This window comes from Mustela nivalis (assembly GCF_964662115.1).
Source record: "Mustela nivalis genome assembly, chromosome: 15".
Lineage (NCBI taxonomy): Eukaryota > Metazoa > Chordata > Mammalia > Carnivora > Mustelidae > Mustela > Mustela nivalis.
Window position 1 is genome coordinate 14,786,342 of NC_139034.1, and position 20,466 is coordinate 14,806,807.

The following is a 20,466-nucleotide window of genomic DNA, read 5'->3' on the forward strand; positions in this document are numbered from 1 at the left end:
TTTTCAAAACACATGATCATAACCACCCTCTTAATTCCATTTCGTTCTTTGCCTCCATAAATCATCCTTGTGTTTTTCTCCTCTCAGACCAAGAAGATTACCTATACGCATTGCACATTATCTGTACCTACGAGATTAGTCATTATCCCTTTGTTGAAATGCTCATCCTTTGTCTTAAAGAACACATCAAAATGGCACGAGGCTTTTCTTACTGTGAAAGAGCCTTACTGATTGGGATTTCTCTATCTTTTTTCCTTATATCTCTTTGTTTCCCTTCTTCCAAAATATAAGGCAGAATAGCAGTCCGGTTATTACTGGAAAGAGCACTTCCGAAATTCGCACGGCTCAGATCCTGGCTGTCCCTTTCTAGCTGTGTCAGCTTGGACAAGTGACTTCACCCCTCTGAGCCTCTGTTTCCTCTTCTATAAAATCAAAGCAGAAATGGCTGCGTTGCCCAGCTTGGAAATTTGCTGGGAAGATTAAACAAGGTAGTGTTGTGTGTTAAAGAACTTTATAATGAAAATACATACACATGCCAAGAACTGTTATCACTCTTAATGTCTCATGTCATGGAGTTGAGTGATTGTGTACATTTTCCCTGCAGATGAAACTTATCTCTTTAGGGGACCATTGGGGGAGGGTCATAACAAAAATTCATATACTCTTCCCTGTCTTCTTCAAGGAAGACTCTTCTTGAGGATCTGGGTCACCATTATAATATCCATAGAATTCTAGAAGGCTAGGAGAGGAAGGGGGCTTAGCGCTCCAAGTGCCCATAGGAATCAGTCTGCAAGGACTACTCTAGCAAAACACCACAGACAGGGGGCCTTAAACCACAGAAATTTCTTTCCCCATGCTTCTGGAGGCTGGACACCCCTGGGTTGTTTTCTGCTGAGGCCCCTCTCCTTGGCTTGTAGGTGGATGTCTTTTCCCTGGGTCCTCACCTGACCTCTGAACATGCACATCTCTGCTGTCTCTTCCTCTTCTTGGAAGGACAGCTGTCCCTCTAAATCAGGGCCTTATTTTTGCTTAATCACCTCTTCGAGGTCCCTATCTCCAAAAGCAGTTACATCCTGAGGTGTCCTGGGGGTTAGGATTTCAACATATCATCTGAGGGATCAGGGACATAGTCAGCCCAGAATAGTGTCTGCCCTACCTCCTCATTTTATAGATGAGAATGTTGAAACCCAGAGAGGCTAAACGATGTGCTAAAATTCCCATAGCGGTGTCAGCAGAGGCTGGAGCCCAGCCCCATTCCTTCCCTCCTACCCCCCTGCCTTGCCTCACCTGCGGGCTGCTTGCTGCCTGTGTCCCCTCTCCTTCCTAGGCGCCATCCAACTCCTCCCCCTTGGACTTGCCCTTCTCCCCACAACACCGCCCTCCCCCCCCCCCCGCCCCGGGCACCCACCACCCTCACCTTCTGGTGTGTGGGGACTGTGCTTCTCAGGGTCAGGGCACAGGAAGACTTGTTCACACTCAGTCCTGGGTGAACGTGTCAGTGGTGAGGAGTGGGCTGTGGCGCATCATGACGTGTGTTCGGGAATTTGATGTGTCTTGTATATCATCATCCACTCTTGGGTCTGTGTTCCCAAAGTTTGACCTATAGGGAACTGAAATGTTCAGAGTGAAACACCTCTGGAAGATACCTTTCTGTATCTGTCCCATAGCTACCAAAACTCCTAACATCTGGAAAATGCTCTTTCTCTTGCCACGGCCAGATCTTGTGGATTCTCTCAGAAACCATGTCCACCCCCACAGGGAGGAAAACACAGCTGCCAAACTGCCCCAGCTTCCCTGGGAGAGATTTACTAACTGGAATCTCTCCTGAGGTGTCAGGCTTTGAACACCTCAACACTTTTATAAAATGGACCACAGCCTACGAATCACTGCAATACAGCCTGTCCTCGTTCATCATTAAAGTGGCTTGTCAGAATTCAGATCCTGAAGGGAAAGCCCTTCCCAGGTACGGTGGACTAGAGGAGAACCCCCCCAGCCTCTGTGAACTGTGGGCCCTCTGGTGTGTATGCATTCATCTATGAATCCAGGAGAGCTTTGTCTGATGCCTAATGCCTGGTGTTTCTCTCTGGTGGGACTCCTTCCGCCATGTTCCTATCTCCTCAAATGGCACCCCTGTCCCCCACTGCTCAGACCAGTCACCCGATTCATGCTTCCTGACTTCCTTCATCTCTTTCCTCCAATCCTTGAGCACGTCACGGTGGCTTTGCCTCCCAAATACAGCGCCCGTCCATCCATCCCTCTGCCTGCTGTAGACTTAGTTCCCCTCACCATGAACTCTGCCGGGGCTCCACACGCATCGTCTCATTGCTGCTCTTGTCCCCATCCTTGGCTCCTGTAGTCTGCAGCCGCTAGAGGGATCCTGTAAAAGCTTACTTAGCTCTTGTTATCCCCCGTTTGAGACTATCTGGGCTTCCCACTGTACCAGAGTAGAGCCCCAACTCTTCCTCAGACACCTCGGGCTCTGCACCACCTGACCCTGCCTGTGTCTTGAACTTCACCTCCCTCTACTCTCCCTGTCACGGACACTCGAGCCCCGCGGAAGTCTTTCTGTTCCTTATGGACCCCAAAACATTCTGGGCTCAGGACCTTTGTACTTGCTGTTCCTTGCACATGAGCCTCCCTGCCTCCAGCTCTCCGTGCACTGCCTCTCTCTTGTCGTTCACAACTAACTGGATGTTGCCTTCCCAGAGAGACCTCCCTGGTCCATCCCGCCTCAGCCTAACCGGCCCTTTCACTGGTCCTTTGTTAGTGTCATCCTTCTTTTACTTCTCTGTAGTTATTAAAAGCTTTAGCTAGCTAAAACATTGCTATTTAAAAGTTTTGCTCACTTACTTCTGACACCCATGACGTATGTCTTATTCACACCGTGCCATGGAATGGAGGGCTGGCACAGGGCAGGTGCTCAGTAAGTTCAGTCACTGTCTACTAACTGTCGGCCTGCCTGTGGGTGTGACCCTGTCCCACTGGTAGGAACACAGACAGGTAAAGGACTCTCCCTGACTCCTTCTGTCTCTTTTCTGCTCAATAATGGAACTTTCATGTCCTTTTCTCTCTCCTTGACATTTTCATCAAAACGAAGGTCTTACAGAGAAGCTGAGGGTAGGGCTGTGAAGGACACTGTGGCCAGAACTCACGCAGTCTGTTTGCAGACCAACCCTGTTAGCCTTCTGCCTGTCCCTGGGATCCGACAAGTGCAGACAAAGGCATTCGCCACCAGAGGGCATTTTTTCAGGCAGTATGGCTCCCCCTAGTGGGCACTCGTTGGTTACAAAATCACCGCATTAAAAACAAAACAAAACAAAACAAAACAAAACAAAACAAAACAAAACAAAACCCCAAATGAAGAACTTCACAGTGTAAAGACGCTCATAAAATTTAACCCCGTATAATTTCCACTCCGGGGGAGTTATCCTAATGGAAAAAGCAAAATAATATATGGGTGACATGGACCATATTTCCAGCAATAAAGGAGTATAAATTGTGGTACATCAACAGAGAATCTAAGGAAGCCGTGAAAATGTTAAGCATCAGGACACTTCCTAAAAGCATTAGGACATTCCCTAATAGAATATTAAGAATACACACCACGGCAACAGCTATGAAGGGAGCCTGCAATTGAAAATTTCATCTTTTCTATGTAGGGAGATCATGGTTAATTTTTAATTTTTTTCCTTGAAAGTTGTTATGTCTGTTTAATTAACCATCCCCCCTCCCCAAAGAAGCAACTTAATCGTCTCTGTAACTGTGGGATCTCGCTCCATCTGTATGTGACGATGGTGACTCCTTCAGTTTTCTAGGGCTGCACTTAACTAGGTCCCTCCGGCTGGGGGACTTAAACAACCGAAAGCCATTTTCTCACAGTCGTGGAGGCTGGCAGTGCAAGACCCAGGTGTTGGCAGGGTGCTAATTCCTCTGGGGCCTCTCTCCTCTTGGGTTTTATAGAAGGACCCCTTCTGTCACATCATCTTTCTTCCACAGGCATCTGGGTCCTGTAAAGACACCAGTCAGATTAGATTAGAGCCAACCTTAATGCCCTCATTTTAACTTCACTACCTCTGTGAGGATCCTGTCTCCAAACATGGTCACATCCTGAGGTACTGGGGGTTAACAGCTCAGTGTAGGAATTCAGTGACTCTTATAATACTTAGATACTGACATAGGATATACTAGATTCTTACATACTTATTATGTGCTTATTATTTATATACTTATTAAGTATATTAGTAAATAATAAGGTTGCTATTAATACTTATACTATTATAATACTTATATACTGTACAAATACTTATAAACAAAGTATTGTCTCTCATTATTTATTTATTTATTTTAAAGATTTTTATTTATTTATTTATTTGTCAGAGAGAGAGACGGAGCACAAGCAGGGGAAGGGGCAGAGGGAGAAGCAGGCTCCCTGCTGAGCAAGGAGCCCCATGCGAGACTCCTCTGGGATCCTGACCTGAGTCCAAGGCAGTCACTAAGCCCCCCAGGTGGCCCTCCTTTCTTTATATTTAGGTGATTTTATAATTGTGTCCACTAAAGCCCTTGCTATGATGCAGAAGGCAGTGTAATATCGTTCCGTATACCTTTGTCCTGAGCAGTAGAGCCTGCGTGGTATTTACCTTTATCTTTTTTTTATCTTTGCTACCTCTTTGGCAAACTGATAAAAAGTTGTAATTATTTGAAAGACCATCAGCCATTTGTTTACAGGAAATTGATCTTACTCACTGAATTCTGCTCCTTTCAGTTGATTTATGAGCTGTGGTTAACACAGTACTTTTTTTTTTTTAAGATTTTATTTATTTATTTATTTGACAGAGGGAGATCACAAGTAGGCAGAGAGGCAGGCAGAGAGAGAGGAAGGGAAGCAGGCTCCCTGCTGAGCAGAGAGCCCGATGCGGGACTCGATTCCAGGACCCTGAGATCATGACCTGAGCTGAAGGCAACGGCTTAACCCACTGAGCCACCCAGGTGCCCCAACACAGTACTTTTTTTTTTTTTTTTTTTTTTTACAAATGGTGCCACAGCAGTTTTCTCTGCCGGTGTCCCAAGGATCCCTACATCTTCATGTGTCCCACTCACCAGCTGATGGGTTGGTATCGTGGTATTATGTATATCTGGGGATGTGCTAAATGCAGCTTTAATAATATTATATAGTCTTATAGTGTATATGCACACATACACACCACCATATACATTCTTACATACACCGCCCTATGTGTTCGGCTTTAACTGCACCACAGATTCTAATCCTGCTTTTGCTTTTCAAACTCATTCTTGTGAATTACAAGTGTTATATGTTCTTAACCAATCAAAATTATTGTCTCAGCCTCCTAGGTTCTAAGGATGTATTATCATGGTGTGTGTCTCTCACTATAATGTACCAAATGCTTTCACGAGAATAGAAAAAAAGAAAGAATGAACTAAAGTAAGACTCCAGATGTTGTGTAAGGCTATTAAATTAGCCTACCTTAATCTGTCTACAAAATGTCCGAATAGATATATTTTTGAAGATTGACCAGAAGAAAGACATGATGTGACTTTTCTTTCTCTGGGGACTCCCTTATTGGAGCTGTCCTCCTGGGGTCCCAGCTGCTCTTCTCTCTAGTGTCTTCTGCAGGCTCAGGGCTTACAACAGGGTGGCATGGGAAAATTAGAGGTGTCCCCTCACTTGTACCTAACAGCAACTGGGAATTTGGGGATTGGAGCTCTATGTGAAAAAAATGATTACTTTGCCACCTTATAGACAGCAAAACGGAGGTTTTCACATCTCATGATTTACTTAAGGCAACAGTGTAGTTCAGGGACAGCTCTTGGATGAAAACCAATCGTCTCTGACTCCCAGTCCCATGAATCATCCTGCCACTAATATCAATAAAATAACAAGTAAGATAGAAGAGTCTTGTTAGTTCTGACCACTGGATGCCATAACCTTTTCAAACCCTGTCTTCTTCATTATGATAGTAGTTCTTAAAAAAAGGTTTTTTTAAATTTATCTGTCAGAGAGAGGGAGAGCGCATAAGCAGGGGGAGTAGCGGGCAGAGGGAGAGGGAGAAGCAGACTCCCCATTGAGCAGAGAGCCCAATGTGGGGCTCGATCCCAGGACCCTGGAATCATGACCTGAGCTGAAAGCAGACCCTTAACTCACTGAGCCACCCAGGTGTCCCAATTATGACAGTAATTTTTAATTTTTGTAACTTTTGAAACATAAAGAAATAATAGTTTTTTTAAATTAAATGTATGTTGTTGCAGGTGTTCATTGGACCTGGAGTCCTATAATTAAGCACACAACCCTCTGAATAAGGGAAGTGGAAATACAGATATATTTCATTCCAAATAGAATTACATCATCACACTGTTTCTGGATCGTACCTTTTTTGTTTAATAATATGTTACAGATATCATAATGACACAAAAAGATTTACCTAATTTTTTTTTGCTGGTTACCCATATCGCTTTATATACAGGATTTGTCCCACATGTATATTGCACTGATCATTTCCATAACTAGCCCAGACGGCTTCCCCAAAGCAAATCCTGCTGCAGTCACCATCTGAGAGCTACTTTGTGCACTTGCAAAATTGTAGGCTTCAAGGGCATCATGTCATTTCTTTCTCCAGGGAACTGACTGATTTTCATTTGTATCTTTACCTTTCTACCTGCTTCTTTCCAACTACACAATCTGTAGCGTCAACTTACTGCCTAAATCTCCTAGAATTAACAACACTGATAGGAGTACTATATAATGAATAAATTTTTTCCCATACAAAATAGCACTTACCAAAACCAAAATACATGATTAGCATCTTTTGTTATTTTCATTTGAGCTTTATATGCTCGCCCTATCTCTAGTTCAGAGGCAATAAGAATTGAGTTTCTCTCTCCTCTTCCCTTCCCTCATGTTCCGTCATGTTCCGCAGGTATCGGTGTATGTGTGTGTGTGTGTAAGACAGTGAATTGGTGGGGTTTGCATTTCTGTTTCATTTTGCCAGCATGTATCCTCGTCCTTGTTATACGGATGTTTTCCAATCAGAATATGACCTTTCCTTCCATAAAAAAATCTACATTAATCCTCAGAGGTATTTTCCCTATCATGCCATTTAAAGTGTACAATTCTGTGGTTTTTAGTGTATCTGCAGTTGTGCAACTGTCACCACAATCTGTTTAGAACATTTTCATCACTCCCGCAAAAAACCTGTGCTCTGTAGCTGTCACACCCCAAAGGCTCCCACCCCTCGCATGTCAATGTTGAAAGATGTTCTTGCCCTCGGAAGCGGCTTATCCATCATATTCCCACGAATGGTCCATTAGATTCTACTTTCTCAGATCTTCCCTGTGTTATCAGAATATTTCATCTTTTGTAGCCTTGTTGATGAAAGATCGTTTCTTACTTTGGTTTGCATATGCTTAATCAGGAATGGTGCTGACCATCATGACCTTTTGGCCATCTTTGTCACCTGTCTATGCAGTGCTTTGTAGACCTATTTTAAATAAAATCAAACATATTGTCACTACTTTGTCCCCATCCACTGGTGCATGCTATGTGGGGTAAAGACCACAGTGAAGTTAGTCCACCCAAATTGCAGGAAAAAGAACGTCCTCCGAGCAGGCCCCGGAATCCAGAAACTGCCCTGAGGCTACCTGTGTGTCCCCAGCCGTCATCTAGTGGTGTCCTTGCTACTTCTGTCAGATGACTCCCATCCTTCCCCAGTGTAGGTACAATTACAGCTCCTCTATTTGCCTCCAAATTAAAATAATTAATATAATTAATATCAATAAATTAAAGATTTATTTATTTATTTTAGAGAGAGAGCACACACAACCTGGGGGAAGGGCGGAGGGAGAGAGAAACTCAAGCAGACTCTGTGCTGAGCGCAGAGCCTCATATGAGGCTCAAACTCATAACCCTGAGATCATGACCCAAGTTGAAATCAAGATCCCAACTCTGAACCAATTGAACCACCCAGGCACCCCTCTGTTTGGTTCATTTCGACTTTGTCTCAGTCCATCAACCACTATTTTTTTTTCCCCAATCACTGTTTTTTAAATGCACATTCTGTGGTCTTTGTTCTGTGCTATTAAAAAAATCTAGTCACCCCAGGAGGCAACTGGGTGGCTCAGTCAGTTAAGTGTCTGCCTTCTGCTCAGGTCCTGATCCCAGAGTCCTGGGGTCAAGTCCTGTGTCAGGCTCCCCAGTCATCAGAGAGTCTGTTTCTCCCTCTCCCACTCCCTCTGCCCCTCCCCTCTCTACACATGCTCTCTGGCTCTCTCTCAAATAAATAAAATCCTTTAAATAATTTTTTTTTAATTTAAAAATAAAATCTAGTCACCCCAGGATAAACCTGTCTTTATATACACACCTCTTACCTGGTCTGTGGATCTTGAGAGCCTATTTATTTATTTATTTATTTACCAGCTAAATTCCCTGGTGAAACCGCTAATAAATTTCCCTGGCTGGAGGGTCTTTGGGAAAAGCCAGAACTAGGCTAAAGCCAGTGAGCCAGAACTTCTGGGAGCAAGTGTTTCCCCACTGCTACTTCCAGACCAGAGCCCCTTTGGCTGTTAGTTACTGTCAGGTCCTTTTATAGGGACCGTAGCCTCCAGCAATCAGGTGTAAGGGAGAACCCTCAACCTTTTCCACCACGACCTCACTACCAGGCACCAGAAAGCCTCAGACTGAGTCTGTTATTCACGCTAGTATTTGTTAGCAGCCCCAGAAATCTGTCCCTTAGGTAAACCTTGCCCAAAAGTTTGACTCTCAGTGGAGGTGACAACAATATTAAGGACATCCCTAGTGTATGTAACGCTCCAGATGGATCATTCGTACATTGCTCCTTTATACCATGGATCACTTCTCGTATAACCTTGCAATAATCAGTAATAAGCATTATCTTCCCGACTCACTACACACCCAGTTGAAAAAGAAATTTCATTTTTATTGGTTAACATTCAAATGAGAATGCAATGCCGCTTCTGTGATGCCAAACACGCGTGACCCGAACCTAGGAATGAGGAATCATCAGACACACCAAATCCATAGATGTTCTGGAATAATGGCCTTTCGTCTTTAAAAGTGCCAAGTTCAGAGTGTCTGGCTGGCTCAGTCAGTTAAGCAGCTGCCTTCTGCTCAGGTTATGATCCTGGGGTGCCGGGATCGAGCCCCACATCAGGCTCTCTGCTCAGCGGGAAGCCTGCTTCTCCCTCTGCTGCTCCCCCTATTTGTGTGTTTTCTCTCTCTCTCTCTCTTTCAAATAAATAAATACATAAAATCTTTTAAAAAATAAAATAAAATAAAAGTGCCAAGGTCCAGAAAGTCCAGAGCAGACCAAGTGTTGTCCCAGACTGGAGGAGAGTGAGGACACCATGCACCTAAAAGCAACTTGATGATTCAGAACCAGATCCTTTCTCTAGAAACGATATCACTGGGACAATTGGTGAAATCTCAGTGGGCCTGAGCATTGGATGGCACTACTGGATCGGGGTCCATGTCCTGATCTTAATGAATACATTGTAGTCGTGTGGGAGAATGTCCTTGTTTGCAGGGAATATACACTAAGGAATTCAGGGTTAGTGGGACAACAGGTAGCACCTTATTCTCAAATTGTTTAGGGGACAAATGTCATGTGTACAATCATTTGTTCTGTACATACAAGTTTTCTCCGTGATTTTTTTGGAAGCGCAAAAATTATTTTTAAAAACCGCAACAGTAACTATAGTAATTGTTTGGAACTTAGGCCAACTTTTGTTGGGGAGGATTATTTTTCACTAACATTTTTCAAAATTGCTGGTACCAGGTAATTTTAAAAGGCAGAGAGTTCTCCAAGTCCATTTGGTTATTGCTTTTAAATTCTCTAAGACGGTACGCTTTCTGATTTCCCGCACCTGGAGGGGACAGCACCCGCCGTCCCACCCTGGGCTCCCCCCATTACCTTGGCAGATCCTGCAAACTGCTTCTCCAGACCACGACTCAGAATCCTCCTGCCGATGCCATGCCGGGACCTGGGACCCTAGGCCAGGTGAAGCAGGAGAGCAGGAAGGCCGCTGGGGTCGGTCTTCGACTACTGGGCTGGCCTGCTGCTTACACACTGTTCTCATAGGGCAACGGGTCTGCGTGCTGTCCAGCCAATCCGCCACTCATCTCACCAGGGGAAGAATGTTTTTAAACATCCCTATACTGAATAAGAACGTTTTTAGAGCAGAACATGACAAAGGAGCCTTTGAACTAGCTGCCTCTTTAGGGTGGGACTTCTGATCAGGGTGTTTCAAATGCAGTCTCGCTTCCCCTGGGTGTGTGTTCCTGACCACCACCACCACCACCACCCCCCCCTCCCGCGCGCGCGCGCGTGCGCGCGCGCACACACACACACACACACACACACACACACACAGAGTGCAGATCCCATTTAGCCGGTGTTTACACCATTACGAAGTACGTGACCGTGTTTCCCCAGCATGTCGAGCAGAGCGGAGGGCATTTGTGGAACGTACATGTTGTGTGTGAGCACCTTTCTGTGTGCGTGTGCTGGGTGTAAGCAACTCCAGGTGGCCTAAGCAGAGCAGATAGATGTCAGGCTGTTTTTCTCCTTCTTGAAAACAGTTATCAGTGGAGGCAGCGATCTTGAAAATGGAAGCCGTCACTCCTGCCTGTCGCCTTAGGGAAGCACAAATGCTAAGCAGAGCAGGGGCAGGGTTGGGGCGACTGGGTATGGGCTGTGCCACTGTCCCCATCCCCTGCACAGAAAACACACCACAACTCTGCCGGGTATCATGCCTACGCCAAGGGGTATTGAGCGGTTGTTCCTTCTGGCGGAGAAGAATGGTGGTTTGTGAAGCTCCACATCCCTGCACTTTCTCTGAGATTGTCCCACCTGGCATTTCAGCCCCAAGGGAACAGCCTTCGTATCTGCGTGTCCTCCCTCCCCTCTGTCCCCACTTCCCCACCCCCTCCCCATCCTGTCCCCAGATTCCAGGGACACTCAGGTCCCAAACCTCAATGGACATGAGTCACCATGGACCTTGTGAAAAGTAAATCCTGAGTTCCTGCCCCAGGGGCTCTGACCCACTCAGAGCATGCCTAGGAGCGGGCATTTTTAACCAATACCCTGTATCTTGATGGCTGTGGTCTGTGGGCTCTTGGAGACGCCCTGCAGTAGTCCAGGTACACAGGGCTTGCGGTCAGAAAGCCCAAGTTTGCCTTCGCAGCTCTCTCTCCGCACACGTGGGCAAGTCCCATGAGCTCCCTGGGGCTCAGGTTCAACCTCAACACCCAGCATCTGTTGTAAGGATCAAATGTGGTAGAGGGCAAAGCGCTTTGCAAACAGTGAAGCTCTCCAGAAGCAGGAGTAAGAGGAGCTCACCCTGGTTGTCCCCATCCCCTACACAGGGGATGTGCACAGGTTGTGACGGTGACCGGGGTGATCCACCGGTAGGGATTAAAGACACTTGGGTGTGATGCCTTTGGTCCCGTAACCCATTGTTTAAAAGGGGTTATTCCCCCCCACTCCTCCCCCAGCCTTCCACACAGCCAAGTGCGAGAAACTACAGAAGGAGAAGGAGGACCTGGAGAGGCGGTTCGAGGAGGAGGTGCGGAAGCTGGGCTGGCAGCAGCAGGCGGAGCTGCAGGACCTGGAGGAGCGGCTGCAGCTGCAGTTTGAGGCGGAGATGGTGCGGCTGCAGGAGGAGCACCACGCCCAGCTGCTGCACGTCCGGTGTCAGCACCAGGAGCAGGTCAGTCCGCCTGGGGCTCCGGCTCTGCTGTCGGGACACACGGGTGCAAAGTGGAGGGGAGCCAGCGCTGCTTTAGCAAGAAGCCCCACTCCAGGAGGTGAGCTTCTGGAAAGTTCACTCTCCGACCTCCTTTCTTCCTGCTGTCCCCTCTCTTCTCCCCACAGACACCCTGGCCTCCAGCTCCCTACTTCCCAGGCACACTCCCACTGGGCGCGGCGGGGGGGTGGGGGGAGGTTGGAGGGTGGGGAGTACTTTTCCCTCTGCCTGGAATGCTCTCAGACATTCCATGACTCCCTTTTTCCCTCTCATCCAGATTGTTCTCCAAAGTCACTTTCTCCATGAGGCTCTTTGTTTCTCGAAACTTACAGCTCCTCCCCCACCACATACGCACTTTTCCTGCCTCCTCCCTACTCTAGCCGCGTATCACTGTTGAACAAACTATGCATTTGACTCAGGTCCCCTGTTTCTCATCTGTATATTCCACAGAGGGCAGTGATTATCATAAGGAAATGCCCCTAGCACTTGTGATGCGCCAGGGGACTGCTCTTAACTCTCTTCATATACTAACTCACCTAGTCCTCGCAACAGCCCTGCGAGGTGGGTACCGTGATCACCCCCATCTTACTGGTGAGGAGACCGAGACCGAGAGGTTAAATAACCAGCCAGAACTCACAGGGCAGGGCACAGAAAAGTCAGGGTGGAACTCAGTTTGGCTCTGGGGTCCCATGCTGTCCAGCACGAACTTCGAATTCTCGGCTAGGTCTATCGGTGCCTCATGCGCTGTGCCATGCCTGCCCTCAGCTTGCACCTGCTGAATGAGGGACGACTTCCTCTAGTTAACCTCAGCGGGCCAGTCTTGTTGGAGAGGCCAGTGCACCCTGGAGCAACTGGGGAGGGTTCCCGGGGTCATGCCCACCCCCTCAAGCCAGCTCCCCTCCAAGACTGCAGCTCGGGCAGCAAGACATGGGTCCCCTGAGAGCTAGTTCAGCTCCTGCCTCTGCTCTTCCTTCCAAGCCTCCAAGGCTCTGATGCCCTAATGCCCGCTTCTAATAGGTGTGTTAGTTCACGGCGTCTGCCGGCGACATCGCTGAAGTAGACTGGCATTTGTGAAGAGTGCTCTTGTATGCTGGGGCGTGTGCTGAGCGGCCCTTCATTATAGTGAGTGTCCGGGCTGCTCTCCTTGGACACCTTCCAGACAGACATCCTGGATGGCCGTCCCCGGAGGCTTGTGAACGCAGAAGGCACAAGTATCATTTCAGAGTAATAATAAGCACTGCTATTGTAATTGGAAATCTCCCACTGGACAGCCCTTTATTCGGTTTCTCAGGTTAGCGATCTCCTTTTCTAGAAGCCTGTGGAAACCAGACACACCTGCCTGCTTGAGGTGCATTAAACCCTGAGCCCAGGAAACAGAGCAGCTGGAAGCTAGGGTTACCCACTGCGGCAAAGATCAGAAACTGAGCCCCAGCGTCTTGCCTCCTAAGTTTGCGGAGAAGCGCTCCCCTGAGCAGGTGTTCGCAACTGCTGCTGTCCATAGCCGTCCCGATTTCCTGGCCCCTCGGTACCTCTCAGATGCGTGCAGAGACCAACTTGTTCTGTGCCTCTGTATCCCTGGGCTGTTCGTTCCCCGTTTTACACAGAACGAACGTATTTTCCGCCGTAGCCACTAAAAGATTTTTGATTTGCAGTTAGGCGTTGGTTGAGAAGATGCCAGGAGGCAAGGAGGTGGTCACCAGCAGGAGAAGGCGCCTGGAGGGAGTCCTCCGAGCAGAGGTCATGTCAGGGTGCTGTGTATGGGAACCACAGAGCTGAAGCCAGAGCTGAGTGGAGCCTGTCCACTGGTGGGGCACTGTGGGGGTGCCTCACGGAGTTTCGCTGGGAGATGTGCTCTCACCCGGCCTCTGGGCTGGGCCACAGCAGCCTTGTAGAGATTTAATACTGGGAGGGATTGGAAAGAAGGAAGGTCCTGACTTTCCCCTTGAGAATGAGTTACATAAGCCACACATTTAAGATTTACCTTAAGGAAGGCTCTGAGTTCTGTTCTTCTCAATTCTTCATAAGAGCTAGAGATTCATTTATTCATTCATCGGTGCAAAGAATATTTAGCAAATGCGACTGCACTCAAGGCATTATGGCAGGCGACTGGGAGAGATACCAAGATATAGAACGTGTGGACTTGCAGGTTAGGGATCGGGGGCAGTTCTGAGACAAGGACCCAAGGAACCATAATACTGGGTGAGAATTACAGAGGGTGCATTTAGGAATTTAGATTACTTCCAGCTATAAGAGAGGGGAAAGCTTTATGAGGGAAATAGCTTCTGAAGACTTTCTATGCGGGTAAACCTGACCTATGGAAACCTGTTGGTTTGGGGGTGGGTGAGGGATGGCTATTTAAATCTATGAATTGTTCTGTTGCTATCCTGACCCTCCCCTTCTTCAGCAGAGAGCACGCAGGCAGTGGAGAGGAAGGTGAAATGCATGTCAGTCCTGCATTCCCAGTTTGCAGACAGAATCAATGCCCGTTGGTCTAGTGCAGGAGAAGCCTCAAGGGCATGACCACCATGGAGATCTGGATGGTCTGGGGTGTGAATTACCCATGTGGGGATTTCCACACCCTGTGGGTCTTCCTTATCGGGGACGGCTACACTTGGCAATGCTAATTCTGCAGGTAGCAGCATGTCTGTGCTCCTGGAGCCTTAAAAACCAAGTTAAACAATCTGGCTTCTCCTTGTGCCCCAGTGCCTCAGGCTGGCAATGGGAAGGCAGTGTCAATTTCAACGTGTAGGATTTTGGGGGGCTTTAACCCAACTTAGGAATTCACTGCTAGGGCAGGCTGACCTCTGCGTTCACTGCAGTTTCACTCCGTAGCAGAGATCCAGCCATCTGCTCGCCTGGAGGGGCAAAGACTGTCTGTCTCTGCCTACACCTGAACTTCTGACAAAACGCCCCTCCTCATCTTCACCCCACAGGAGTTAAATCAGAATTGCTGAGAGGGCCTGGCATCATTGGTCTGTAAGAGCAGGGCCCTGTCCTGCAGTCTCTGGTTAGGGGCACGAGCGGGGGGCATGGGGAAAGCCTCTTGGCTTTCCTCGGTGACCTCCAAGATAGAGTAGGACTTTGATTTTAAAAGCAGGACTAAAAGGCCATTATAATCAGCTCTCATTTTCTAGTTTGCTTCACATTAATAAAAGATCACCAAAGCTCTCCTTTCTCAAAGCACATAGAGCACGCAGGACAGATTTTCACAATCAACGCACATGCTTTTCCCTGTGCACCCCAAGCGTCATGGTTTCTCTGTCCAGCTTGCCGCCCTTCCTTCCGGGCTGCCTGCGGCTGTCCCCCATGGATACTTAGCCACACAGCCTGGTAGTCAGTGACCAGATTTGTGACCTTTGACCCCAGTGCTTCCTGACCCTTCGTCAGTTTGTCTTATTCCCTGACCTGGCCCTGAAGTCACTCTTCTCCAGGGACCACTGGGTTCCTAGATGCATTATGGATTCTGCTCAATAAAGTCTGAGCAGAGCCTTTTCTTGAGCGGCTGTGCTGGTTCTTCAGAGTTCCCACCAGCCTTCTCTCCAGGACATACTTTCTATCCTTTCCTGGAAAAAAATCACCCTTTTAGACTAGCTGGCAGGCTCAGCCTCCCCACACTTAATCAAGACCAACAGAGGCCACTTTGTCCATCATGTTGCATTACGTCGGTCATGTGCGGTTGGTGTTCAGTGGCCAGCAGCAGAAACCACGCTGTCCCTAATCAAACCAAGTGACGTCCCCGGGGGCCTGCTGTCTTCCAGTACCAGAGCCCCTGCATGCAGTGGGGAGGCAGTGCAGAGAAGATAGGGCCTTCCGGGCAGCGCTGCCCACGTGCTGGGCTGCATGGGGACAGCAACCCCAGGGACGCGATGAAGTCACACTGGGCAGTCTGGCTGGGAGGCTGTACCAGGATCAGAAGGGAAGGATGGGCTTGTCCTTACCTAGAAAGGAATGTCAAGAGAGCCCTGGGCAGAGTAAACATGGGCCGGCTCCCTCTGTCTGACCAGCTATGAATGTAGAGTCTGGGGTGGGCACAGATGGGAGTTGAATGTGGTTTGGGTTTAATGAGTGAAACTGAGACTTTCTCATTCTAAAGGTCAATCTTTTCGAGGTGAATTGCCAAAGCGTCAGACAACTGTATTTTGCAAATGGCCCCACAGCTGCAGTCTTACCCATCTGAGGGTGGTTTTTCCAACCTTTTGCTCTGCTGTAATTCAGCCCTGCTGAGCCACGCAAGCAGCTGGGGGAGTGTAGCCAGCTTCAGGGAACAGCTGCCTCAAGGAAGACCCACCAGGGCTCTTCCAAGGGCACCTCGATAGCCTCTTCTGTGGCACAGCCCACAGCTCCCTCTGCCTGCTAGAGAGAGGAGGGTGGCCCAGGTATGGTTCAAGGGACCCCTACCCAGGGTTCTAGATGGAAAAGAAGGATGCTTCACCCAGCGTAAGTCTGCTAATTTAGTGCCTTTAGCCTCTGACTGGGTGATCTGTGTGCCCAAAATGACCTTGTATTTCCCTTGGTTCAACTTGTCTGAATCTCCTCACTTGCCTTCAAAAGGTTTCCAGTCTTCTCAGGCTGAGAGACCTTACTGGCCGCTTCGGAGGGGGAACCTGTGCTCCAGAAAGAAGCCAGGAGCCATGGGAACTGTGGGGATTAATACCATGACGAGAAAGGGCATGCCAAGAGTGGACAACCCCTTCTTTTCTCTATGCCTTAAAAACCATAAAGATGTGTAGAACTTACTGAAATTACTAAATACTGAAGAGTAAGGATTATTGTGCCCAAATGTTGGCTTATTGGCTCCCTTCGAAACTGGGAGTACCTTCGAAATGGTACTGGGCATTCCATTCCTTGCACATGCCCTTTCCGAGTTAGGGACTTAGTATTTCATTCATAAAAGCACCTCCGAGAGGCCGTAACAGAGAGCTCGTGCCCTTCACGTATTGAGGGCAGTATTTTATCACCAGTAAGTCAAAGACCCTCCTTCAAACAAACCAGAAGGGCATGTGTTTAGCCACAAACATAACGTAGAATTGCCAGTCAAGGCATATTCAGCTCCGAGGGCACACGGGACTCTTCTGGAACCTAGCCTTTGCATTCATCTGTCTTTCCTGAAACCAACCATGGCAATTTATATAAGAGCCTAATAAATTAGAACCATACCAAGGACGGATGAAAGATGTTTCTTTATTCCAAACTGGGTAACGTAACTCCAAATAATGTGGAGTTACTTGTTTCTACAGTGTCCTATGGGCTTAACTGACATCAATAATAAAGCAGAAAGAAAAGATATTCCATCTTTTTCATTTTTTTAAATCAGTGATTTATTTTTCCAGGAGACTAAAAGGCTCGGGACAAAGATGCTATGAAAACCTCATATAAACAGGAATTGGACAATTAAGTACTGTGGTAATCAGCCTTTCTGCCGAGTACATTCATAGCTCTGAGCCTCAAGTAAAAGATTGTTTAATCAAGAGTGACTGGCAAATAAAAGCAAATCATTGCATACCATGTCCGTCTGCATATGATTGGGCAGCTTTCCTCACACGGTAGAGTTCATTGTTGGTTTTGCCAGTGAAAAGTTCTCATTTTCCATAGGAAAGAGAAGTCCGACAAATTCTCCTATGCAATTACACTATCCAGAATGGGAATCCTTCCCATTTTAAAATAAAAATACTCTGATGCATCCACTTCCCGAGTGGGCATTCTTTTTTTTTTTTTTTAAAGATTTTTATTTATTTATTTGATAGACAGAGAGAGATCACAAGTAGGCAGAGAGGCAGGCAGAGAGAGAGGGGGAAGCAGGCTCCCTGCTGAGCAGAGAGCCCCATGTGGGGCTTGATGTGGAGCTTGATCCCAGGACCCTGAGATCATGACCTGAGCCGAAGGCAGAGGCTTACACCACTGAGCCACCCAGGCGCCCCCCGAGTGGGCATTCTTTATTGGGGAGTGCCCTTCCTCCCTTCGAGTCAAAGGTCAGCCCCAGAAAAAGGAAGGACTCTAAGAGATGGCTGGCTATTACCTGCCAGAAGCAATGTGTTCTCACCTGTCCGTCCAAGAGCGTCAGGCCCTGGGCCCTTTTTTTGGTTCAGTGTTTCTCAAATGCCAGACTTTGATACACTGGTAGGCCGTGAAATACATTTCATGACTTGCAACTGGCATTTTGAAAAAAAAGTGAGATAGAAATTTTAAGACCAGGTGATTTCAAGGAAGAAGGGAACCGGCTGTATCGTGGAACTTTGGTTTTGTGCGTGTGCCCATGCACAGTGCAAGGTACGGTGGTGTTTTATAACAATGGTTCACTGACAAAATTTTGGGAAAATGCTGTTCTGGTTTGCTACTGTGGGGTGGCGGGGGGGTGGTGTTGAAATTACTCCTTAAAGTCAGCCATTGGAGGGTAAAGCAACAGTCACAACAATAACAAAAACAGTAAACACACTGGGGGTGGGGCGGTTTGCAGAGGTCGGGAGGGGTCAAAATAAAAATCCTGGAGCAGCCACACTGTCTGTGATTACATTCTAGAAATGTGCCTTCAGCCAGAGAAACAAGTGTAGTTCCACATTGCCAGGGCAGGGGGTAGAGGGAGTCCAAATTGCGATCTGGAGGGTAAGGTTACGGGGAGCAGGGGCGCCGAGCACACACAGATCTGCCGGCCAGTCCTGGCGCTGGGGAGAGCATCCTGAAGCTCCGGTGAGGGTCTTGCTGGGGTAGGCTACAACAATGGTGTGTTTGAGAGAGTTTCCCCAGCGGGTCAGACAGACCTAGGCAGGATGGCCAGCTCTGCCTATTACAAGCTCTTGGCAAAACATTTCAAACCCCTCTAAGCCTCGGTCTCCTTGTCTATAAAATGGGCATAAAAATACCTACTTCGTGATGTCACTGTGAGAGTTAAGCGCAGGAACCAATGCAGGTTCCCTCCATTTGTCTTGTCCACCTGCCACTGGGTAACAGAGAGCCAACCATCCAGCAGAAGGCCCTCTTCTTTTCCTTATCTGCCATTTTCTCCATGATGGATTCGGTAGAAGGAATGGGAGTGGGAAGGGGGTGGGCCAGAAGCTAGGCCTTGGGCAGTGAAGAGCTGGCTCAGGCAGCTGTCCCCTACTGGGAGCTGCCAGCCTCCTACAGACAGCTGGGCTGAAGCGGTGACTTCCCTGTGACCGCCCCCTGACTTAGGGGGCTACCACATCATCACCAAATCCTGGCTCCCCTGCCTTGGTGCAAGACCAAGATGGATGTGACCTCAGCGAAATGGCTTGTCCTCGACGTTTTGGTCACAGATCGCTCTACTAGTTGAATACCAACTGCGTTCTCCAAGCAGCGAGGACACTCCTGCCACCCATTCCTCCATCTCTGTATGTAACTATAGCTGTGTTCTCCTCCAGGTAGAAGATCTCACGGCCAGCCATGAGGCTGCTCTCCTAGAGATGGAAAATAACCACACGGTAGCCATTGCGATCCTACAGGATGACCACCACCACAAAGTCCAAGGTAGCTACCAGCCTCGATGTGGGCAGCCTTTTGTGGTGGGCTGTGCAAGCCAAGATGTTGCTGCCCCCCTTCCTCTCTTGCTCCTCGTCCCGTTTCCCCTTCCTCTCCATCCTGGTGTGTTTTTTGTGTTGCTTCTTATGGAAAGAAGAGATGAAAAATCCAGCATCCATCCAGGTAACTATTCCTTTCCTCAGAAGCATTTACTGTCAAAATTGCCCGGATATGAGAACCCCAAGGAGCTGTGCCAGGGGACGGACACCAGCCTGGGTTCCACCTGGGAATCCCTTGTAGCTGCTGTGGGCTTCCTGAGATCATTCTAATGTGTTTCAAAGCTGGAGAACCACTCTTTCAAAGTAGGCCTGGAAATCCTGTGTTTTACCTTGTCTTCTTGTAGCCTTTTAAAACAAAATGGGTGGGCTTTTTCCACACTTGTGGTGTGTTCAGAGCCACAGCAGAGTCCAGCTGGATCTAGGTCTCCATACCTCATACTTGGACACCACATTCCCCATGGAGTTCCAAATCTTTCTTTTTATACTTTTTGTAACTTTGAATGATCTTTCAATATGTAGAGGTTTTTTGTGGGTCATGACAACAGTAACAGCATCTACCATGTCTTACTGAGATTATTACTTTGTGAAAGAAGCTTTTTTACACCTTTGACATGCATTTCCATTAGTATATATAATTTATTTTTCAATTTCTCTCCCCACCTCATCTTTTTCCCTAGTTAACTGGTTGTTAAAGCATATTAAAAGCAATGAAATTCAATAAATAGATTAATGATTTTTAAGAGTTTGAAAGTTAACATAGAGGTTTGTTTTTTTTTTTAAGTTGTATTTATTTATTTTAGAGAGAGAGAGAGCATGAGGGGAAGGGACAGAGGGAGAGGGAGAGAGGATCTCAAGCAGACTCCACGCTAAGCACGGAACCTGATGCAGGGATTTATCTCATAACTCTGAGATCACAACCTGAGCCAAAACAAAAGTCAGATGCTTAACCAACTGCGCTACCCCGGTGGCCCACTATCAGATTTTTCTTTTTTAATTTTTAATTTTTTATAAACATATAATATATTTTTATCCCCAGGGGTACAGGTCTATGAATCGCCAGGTTTACACACTTCACAGCACTCACCATAGCACATACCCTCCCCAATGTCCATAACCCCACCCCCCTCTCCAAATCCCCCGCCCCCCAGCAACCCTC

The 20,466-nt window shown here is 47.6% G+C and overlaps 1 protein-coding gene across 4 annotated transcripts in view; it reads left to right on the forward strand.

Annotated features, from left to right (window-relative positions):
* Positions 1–20,466, forward strand: part of MTUS2 (microtubule associated scaffold protein 2) — a 574,434-nt gene that overhangs the window by 534,888 nt on the left and 19,080 nt on the right. For all 4 annotated transcript variants that reach the window (XM_082700956.1, XM_082700954.1, XM_082700955.1 and 1 more), the window contains 2 exons: positions 11,528–11,742; positions 19,155–19,260. In XM_082700956.1, coding sequence (XP_082557082.1) covers positions 11,528–11,742; positions 19,155–19,260 — 321 coding nt within the window. The remainder of the gene's footprint in view (positions 1–11,527; positions 11,743–19,154; positions 19,261–20,466) is intronic.